Genomic DNA, 8,521 nt, shown 5'->3' on the forward strand with positions numbered 1-8,521 from the left:
ATCATCTGATAGGTGAATAAACACAAAATGACATTCAAAATGGTCCTGGATGCTTTTTCTATGAAATCCCAATGCAGTGTTGACCTGTGCCTGAGCGGCCCCTAATCGATGGACAGCAATTTGAGGTTATTTACAGATCACATTAAAATGAAGTGACCCTGTTAATGCTGCAGAAGGTGACGCAAACATGTCCAGAACACACTAATGACAGGCGTTGAGCCGCGAGACGGTTGATCGTAGACTATTAACTCGTAGAGCGAGAGAGGCCTAGCTAGTTCTCGCCATAGACGAGCCTGTGAGAACTACTGCTGACAGTCTAAAGGATCACGAGATGGAACTGCAGCGATTGAATTATGCTGTTATTGAAAGCCAAACGTGGTGAATAAATTACACAATCTGTCTGTCTACATCCACAGCTAACGGCTGTCTCACGATCTCTCCATTTCTCTCTGTGCTACTGCCGATGAACTATTTAAGAATATAGCAAGGTGTGTTACTATTGTGCGTGTGTGCGTACTTAAATGTGACACAACTTGAATTTACTATAAATGAATAGTCTATTTGGACCCTAAATGTGTCTAATTGTTCTGCAGATATTTGAATTTACAGTTGGCAGCAACCGTGCACATGTGACAAAGACGGATCAGAAATGCAGGGGTTTTTTTTGAGAAAGACACACACAGTAAAACATAAACTAAAGGAGTAATGCGCTTTATGCAGATGAAGAAGCTGAGTCAGGTCATCCTCATGATACAAATTCCTTCAGCAGCACGCAGGAATCATGACTCACTGTCAATGAATTTAAACAACGGGAGCTACTCTATTGAGACAAACGCGTTGAACCTCTGCTGTGTCATGCAGACGCTTTCAAACCTCGTCCACCGGCCTAAAGACACGCGTCTTCGTGAGAAGCGATGGAGCAGCAATGGATCATTAATCCAGTAGCCAGAACACAAGGCAAACCAACACACTCACACAACACGTTACCTGCATTCTACTGCTGAATATTTCAGATACTGTTTTATGTAAATGTCATTTTTCGGTTTAAATGACTTGCAGTTCATTTTTGCTTCTGTCAATGTTAAAGTCCACACACGGCCACGTCTCATGATATGCCACACATGCGGAGAGGTAGTGTCTCATGATTTCAGTTGGACTTTGACCAAACAGACGGGTGGAATAGCTAATGAGAAACATGCTCTCCCTGTGTGTGTGTGTGTGTGTGTGTGTGTGTGTGTGTGTGTGTGTGTGTGTGTGTGTGTGTGTGTGTGTGTGTCTGTGTCTGTGTACTCAGATTACACTCACCACAAGTGGACCCTTTCTTATCAGTGCGTGGGTTCAAAGGGAACATAAAGGTAAAGACAGGGTGAAAGGTTAAAGTAAAAATAGATATTGTTTGACTAACAGTTAAGAATTACACGTGTATAGTTACTATTTTCGGTCACAGTAAAGGGACGTTTCAGAGATCATGAAGGGTATATTTTAAAAGTCTCTCAGAGTATCTTGGTTTTGAATGTTTCAGAGTAATGCAGAATTAAATTTGGGATATTGTCTTTTTTTTTATACCTGGTAACGATGTGCTCAATTTTGGTGCAAAAGTGACGAGTTCATGGAGTTGGGCTGATCAAAGTGGAGCTAGGTCTGCATGAGCTTTGCATTAGCTATAAGATCTAGGTCAGGTGGACATTTCATTTTATGTTTAAAAGAGAAAACATTTTTTTTTTTAAGTCATAGAACCTGGCTTATTAAAAACATATTTCCAATTCCATTAACTCACCAAAGTGCAACACACCCTGAAGGTCAATAATAAGCAAGCAAATATTCATTATGCAAGAAATGTATTCTATATATATATATTCTATAATAATTACTTAATATTATTTGATTATTATCACTGACGCATGTTTAAGCACTAAACAGGATTTGTATGTAGTAGCTGGTCCACCTGTTTGAACTACCTAACATACTGTTGGGTAGTTTAGCATGTAACTGAGGACATTATATTTTAAAACACGATAGTAAATGCAAAATAACTAGTAACTACACCTGTTCTATACTCTACACGTACTGCAGAAACGAGTAGACTACATTCATAATGCTGAAATGTTGTCGGGTGCAAATGTAAAATAGCATAAAATGGAAATACTCAAGTACAGTACAAGTAAAACACACATTGTTTTCTTAAGAATACCTCAAAAATGTTGCAAAAGGATCCCCCCCCCTCCAAAAAAAAGCAAACCTATTAGACGCAACAACCCATAATGAACATGAACTGTCAGTGATTTGTCATTGAAGAACTACTGCATGTCGAGCGACTGTAATAAGCGTCCCTCTCTGCGACGCGGGGAGGACTGAACGCCGCCACCCAGCGGTGTTATTGTGTCACATCTGGATGGAGGATAAAGGTAGACCAGATTCACGGTCGTCTCGTTGAAAACAAACCCACCTAAAAACCGGGGACGACTCACGCGCGCGTCTCGTCGGTACAGTTTTGAACCGTGCTCTGCATTCAGCCTCCTCGTGACGGCTGTTTGCGTAATTAATAACATACATAATATACCGACCTCCTACACAAGCACATTCAGCAATAGAAAATGAAAAGTAATTATTAATTATTACAAGCGTGTGTTACTAGTCGTGTTTCTCACTGGACGATGGATGTAATGTGGATAATATACAGGTGTGGCGTGAAGTGAACCGTTATCGCAACATCACCGCACGGACTCTGAAGGCAGCATTGTGTCACGTGACCAGCGCACAGCTGAGGGATGCTGGGGTAGGCTTGCCCGATGCTAGCCCGTTAGCTTCCTTTTAGCCGCGTCTTGGTTAATCCTGGCACAAACAGCCGTTTCGTGTGAGACCCGTTCGAACACAACCACCCGAGGGGAGATATGCCACACGCCATGGAGACGTTACAACGCACGTGGCTGTCCTCTGTGTCCTCTCGTGTCATCGGTTTTTTTGGTTAGACGTCAATGTCATTATTTGTAGCTACGGGCTGTACAGTTAGCGCAGCTAGCTTGTGTCTGGTTATCGCAGGGGCCGAGGCCGAGCGAGAAAAGAGAGGCCGTCGGGTGAGTACATTTACGCTAAGATCTCATTTTTATTTTTGTACCTTTGTTCACCAGCTTTTCTATACACCAGAGTAATCTATATATATATATATATATATATATATATATATATATATATATATATATATATATATATATATATATATATATATATATATATATATGTCCGCTTGTCAGTTGACAGCTTCTCAACTGCTTTACGTGGTTTACAGTGTTGAGATTGGTGTTCCGCTTGTGTTGGTGTCTGTACAGTAACGACACTGTGTCAATCAACGCGACACATCACACAGGGTTAGCTGTGAAATCCTAACCGTTAATAATAATAATAATAATAATAATCATCATCGAATGAAACTAGACGGCGCGATGAACGGTGGTCACGCAGCCTCGCAAGGCTCGAGGTTTGTATTGTGTTGCTGTGTGTGACGTTAATGCGACGATGGCAGCGTTAAGCCACCCCGATTTAAAAAAAAAACAAAAAAAAAAACATTACATCGCATTGACATTAAGTTCGACTCATTTTGTCTGGATCGTCCGGGGCTTTAAATGCACGAATATGCTTCCATACTTATTATTATTATTATTATTATTATTATTATTATTATTCTAATGTTCAGTGTGGAGGGACGGTGGGTTGTAACGGTACAGTGTCTCCCTGATCCGAACACCTGAACACCTGTGAGAGGTCTCTTCTCTCCGCACAGCAATGCGCAACATCCTGTGTTTACTTGCCAATGCGATTCGTTGAGGCCACATCACCATTGTTGTGAACCGAAGCACAGTAATTAAATCATTTTATAACATAAAATGCATTTTTTTTTTCCATCACCATCGCTCAAGTTAAAAGTGATGTTTTTGTACCTTTTCCCCCGCACCAAGTACATTTGTAGTATTTTTAGAAACTACAAAATCTTGATTTTTTTTTATATTTTTTGCAACATGTCTTTGATTTAAAGGCTGTGTTTGTTTTCAGCAAGCAGTTATTCAAGCTTTTTTGAGGCTCTCTCTCACATCATCACCCAGACTTATATAGACTCTTATGAGACGCTTGCAAGGGTGACATCATGTTTTACTCATGATGTCATTTTAAGTCACCCATACTGTCTCTGTTTCTTCGTCATCCAGCAGGCATTTGCTCTGTAGGTGGAGGACAGAAGGAGGAGGTTTGGGTTTTTAGATCGGAACTTTTGAAGTCGCCTCCGCCATCGTCTTCGTCGCCCACCTTCCTTCAGCTGAGCCATGTCCTCGTCGGGGTGCTGCCACCTCCCTGGCTCCCTTTGTGATTACTCCGGGAACGGCGAATCTGATAACTCCAAGGATTCGGAGGAGTCCGATTCCACTGCGCAGGCCCAGTACATTGCCAAGGTGACGGCCAAAGATGGCCGCCCACTCTCCACCGTTGTCAAAGCGGTGAGCTTGCAGAGGTAAGAGAGCGTTGGGACTCAGAATCGGGGGGCCCTAATGTAATACGCTGTAATCTCACGATACTGTGGTGAATCGTCACGTTGTCGCCTTCTCTTCTTTTCCGCTCCGCAGCGATGTGGGCATGTGTCGGATTTGTCACGAGGGAGCCGGAGGGGAGACGCTGCTCTCGCCCTGCGGCTGCACTGGTACGCTGGGCAAAGTGCACAAGAGCTGCTTGGAGAAGTGGCTGTCCTCCTCCAACACCAGCTACTGTGAACTCTGTCACACGGAATTCACCATCGAACGACGACCGCAGCCACTCACACAGGTCAGAGGGGTTTCACTGCAAGGATAAATATACCTTTTGGCCTTTTTATTTATTTTTTTTACTTGAACCACACTAACTTCTTCTCAATCTTTTACCCCAGTGGCTGAAGGACCCGGGCCCTCGCAGCGAGAAGCGCACGCTGCTGTGCGACATGGCCTGCTTCCTTCTCATCACGCCCCTGGCGGCCATCTCTGGCTGGCTGTGTCTGAGGGGAGCCCAGGACCACCTGCAGCTGAAGAGCAGACTGGAGGCCGTCGGCCTCATCGCCCTCACCATCGCCCTCTTCACCATCTACATACTCTGGACGCTGGTGATTAATGCGTTACTCTGCTTTTTCTCCTGTCACTGACGACTCATGTTGAGGCGCTGGCATAGATGCGATGTTTCTCTTTACACCCACAAGCTCCTGTGTTCATTTTTCCTACTTATATTTGGAAAACAAATGTGAAGTGGCTCGCAGACACAATACAAAGAAAACCACACACATCCAACAGATCTATACTCTGCTCTTGATTGTTGTAGAAATGATGGGACTGTTTTTCTGGTCCAATGTGACCTTAAATAGCACTTGAGCAAAGTCAAAGCAAAGAGAGATGTGATTACAACTTGCTAATCTTTGGCACAGAGTTCTTATTTGTTTGAAAGTTGGCCAGATAGTTCATGCAGGTTCACACATGCAGCGAGACAAGTAAGAATAAGCTGGTCTCTACTCTGCACTTGTCCTTAACTGGACCGTAAGTTCATCACACACTTTAAAAATAGGATGCATTTTGAACCCGACCCTTCAATCTTCGGCAAAAGAATCATTACGAATGTCAACTTGTGAAAGATTAGCTCTTTTTGCTCACAGCTTCAGTCAGCATATCGGTCCCGTCCTGCAGACGTACTACTCCGTCTCAAATGTCCTGCTGTCAGGTTTTTATTGACCGTCTTGTCTTTTCTTCCCCCGTTTCGATCTCAGGTGTCATTTCGGTATCACTGTCAGTTGTACTCGGAGTGGAGGCGGACCAATCAGAAAGTGCGCCTGCTGATGCCCGACATGAAAGGGGCGCACACCACTCAGCGCTCTGTGCCGACCAAGTCGACCAAGAAAATGACTGACGAGACCATCGTATGAGTGCAGATCGGTGGCAAAAAAAGGAATATTTAAAAAATAACGCCCACTGAAGCACTACCTAAAAACGAAGATTAATCATGATAATCATTTTTTTTTTTTTGCACTTCATAAGGACCATTGTGAGAGGGGAGAGGCACTTCCTCCTCCCGTTTTTTCTTTTTTTTTCTTTTATTGAAGCACTTGATGTAAACTACGACAGTATTGGCCGACCAGAAAGGTGGGGGTTTTTTTTGTTTTTTTTGGGAAGAACTCATTCCGGAGTCATAGTAGGTGTGGAAACACAGAGGTTGTCACTGGACAGCCGGTTTTTGGGACGTGAACGACTGAAGACGCGGACGACGGACTAACCAGCCCGACTGTATGTCCGTTGACACAAACTTTTGAAATACTAGGACACGAGCTAATGTAGCAGGATATAACTGATTCAGCATGCTACTACAGTATAATATGAAACATATTCACTACCTATAACTCCCCCAGTACCCCTTCACAATGTATTTAGCCGTTTTTCTGAACAATGGGCAGCCAATAGCCCGGCAGAGGAGAATAACCTGGAAAAACTTTGATTTGAAAAGGTCTATCTGTGAATATCCTTTCTTGACAAGTAGAGGGCGCCAGTGTGTCCCCCCCCCCCTCCCCCTCCTACCAACGTTGTTGTCTACAATCTGAACCCGTTTTGAAGTTTCCTGCTAAAAGCTTATCATTGCTGTATGAACGTTGAAAATCCTAATAATTCCCATCGGATATTTATCGCACTTGTCACACAGGGTTCCGTGACGACTGTAGGACAACGCCGACCGCAGCAGCAACGCACGACAGAAATGGTGTTGAAGGTGGGGTGGGGGGGGTGGGATGGGGTAGTGTTTACGTTCTGATTGGATAATGTTTCTACTATCGTCATTAAAGTGCAGTAGCAAACAGCCCCCCCCCGCTCCACTTCATCCCGCTTCCGCCTAGCAAGGAACAGTAGTTTGTCATGTCCCACAACGCAAGAGATGCAATTTTAAAATAGACGAGATCCAAGTGTTCAGAATAGTGAGACTACAGACTTTTTTTTTTTTTTTTTTTTTGTTGCCCATTATAAATACAGAGACACACCAGAGCAGGCTGGTACTCGGTAACGGTGCAAAAAAAAAAGAAAAAGAAAAATGTGTTTTGAGATGTCGATGTGTGCAGCGTAACGCTCTACAAAGTATTTTGTGTTTATTGTAGTCTTCCTGCTGCATCCCCCCCCCCCCAGAAAGTTGGGTTATTGTGCAATAAAACAAGAGGGACTCCTGGACTAAATCAATGTGGAATGTGACGCGTCTTGATTTTAGGTAGTTCTAATGATCCTCACGTCATCTTTGGGGAATATATCTGTAATGATCGGTTAAGTCGTGTCCCGTTTAATGTTCCTGCTGGGAGACCCTTAACCGTCACATTGTATACCATGAATGTGACATTTACCAAAGTAATTTACTTCAGTTTTTGTCTATTTTATAAAGATGTTCCTCTCCTTTTAGAGGGAAGGTCCACTACACTACATCTTACAACACTAGTTCCTTTTCAGATCAAGATTTTACATAAAACATAAGTTTATGAAATAGGATACATTGCTAATACATACATACATACTTTGCAGGTTCTCATCCATTTGTCTTGCAGCACACAAAAAAAGCAGTGTTGGTTTTCACACTTAAGGATTGTTAGCAGCTCCACAAAGGAATGGTTTCTTTAAATGAAATACTTGAGGCCTAAGGACATTAAATTATTCAATGTTTTACAAAAAAAAAGAGCAACAAGTCGGTTCAATGTCCCAAACAATACAAACTTATGTAGCATTAAACTGTTCTTTTTTTCCTTTATCTCACAACTCCCAAGTTGGATGAGACCAAAAGAGACATTTGTGTATAAAGTAGATCAAACTAGCTCCATCTTGACCTGAAAAAGTAGCATCAACATATTTCAAACATATATATCAGTTGGCTAGGTGTTAGATATTATATTTGATTATTTGGACAACTACAATATTTGATGCCACAAATTCTGTCGCGATGTGATTTTGATCAGATTAAATTCAGGGACCTGCGAACGATAAGAGACGATAAGGCGGAAATGATGACCCACAAAATAAAAGCTCAAGGTTCTGGCGTTGATGTTTTCTCTTTGCATCAGGGATGTTGGATGATTGAATCCATATATAGATTCAGATCGATGAATCGTTCCAGTTACAACGTGGCCCAGAGTCACTGTTCAGGTACAGTTTGTCATTTTTGTGTATTTAAGGCGGTAGGGAATAAAAAAAAGAGGGCACAAAAACATAATATCGTAAAATTTAATTTCATGGCATTAATATAATGTATGCGAGCGGACAAGCTATCAAAATCAAAACAAAAAAGAATATATTTTACAGAAAATGAAATAAGCATCAGCAGCATCACGACCACTTTTGAGATGATGACCGAAGGAGGAAAAGCCCCAAAAACAGGACTGCTGGTACGGCAAACGGGGCAGACGTGAAACCCAGGCCTCCAACGTGTGCAACAACAACGTCTACCAGGGAGGGATGTGTCTAGGCCTCACAAGGCCTCAGGCAAAGCCGCTACGCTACACTAT

At 42.6% G+C, this 8,521-nt stretch overlaps 2 protein-coding genes across 3 annotated transcripts in view; one reads left to right on the forward strand and one right to left on the reverse strand.

The window, feature by feature from the left end:
• The first annotated feature begins 2,754 nt into the window (after positions 1–2,754).
• Positions 2,755–7,231, forward strand: LOC137866584 (E3 ubiquitin-protein ligase MARCHF2-like). Of its 2 annotated transcripts, none has more exons than XM_068702583.1 (5): positions 2,755–3,074; positions 4,200–4,498; positions 4,611–4,806; positions 4,907–5,116; positions 5,768–7,231. In XM_068702583.1, the coding sequence occupies exons 2-5, from the start codon at positions 4,314–4,316 to the stop codon at positions 5,921–5,923; spliced, it is 747 nt and encodes a 248-aa protein (XP_068558684.1). In that variant the 5' UTR covers positions 2,755–3,074; positions 4,200–4,313; the 3' UTR covers positions 5,924–7,231. The 2 variants fall into 2 exon arrangements, with proteins under 2 accessions (XP_068558684.1, XP_068558685.1); XM_068702584.1 differs by having other exon boundaries at positions 4,203–4,498.
• A 995-nt stretch (positions 7,232–8,226) lies between these two features.
• The window catches only part of LOC137866585 (ras-related protein Rab-11B), a 5,207-nt gene continuing 4,912 nt past the window's right edge, over positions 8,227–8,521 (reverse strand). The window contains exon 5 of the mRNA XM_068702585.1: positions 8,227–8,521. This exon is cut by the window's right edge and continues 437 nt beyond it. The gene's annotated coding sequence lies outside the window, so the exon portion shown is untranslated.

This window comes from Cebidichthys violaceus, unplaced genomic scaffold (assembly GCF_023349555.1).
Source record: "Cebidichthys violaceus isolate CVI_PGR_0920_01 unplaced genomic scaffold, fCebVio1.0.p SCAF_87, whole genome shotgun sequence".
Lineage (NCBI taxonomy): Eukaryota > Metazoa > Chordata > Actinopteri > Perciformes > Stichaeidae > Cebidichthys > Cebidichthys violaceus.

What these genes read in the sequence shown, in the direction of transcription:
- LOC137866584 (XM_068702583.1), top strand. Translation starts at nt 4,314, where the DNA reads ATGTCCTCGTCGGGGTGCTGCCACCTCCCTGGCTCCCTTTGTGATTAC. An exon ending in AAAGCGGTGAGCTTGCAGAG is followed by an intron (nt 4,499 to 4,610) that starts GTAAGAGAGCGT and finishes TCCGCTCCGCAG; the next exon opens with CGATGTGGGCATGTGTCGGA. An exon ending in TCTACATACTCTGGACGCTG is followed by an intron (nt 5,117 to 5,767) that starts GTGATTAATGCG and finishes TTTCGATCTCAG; the next exon opens with GTGTCATTTCGGTATCACTG.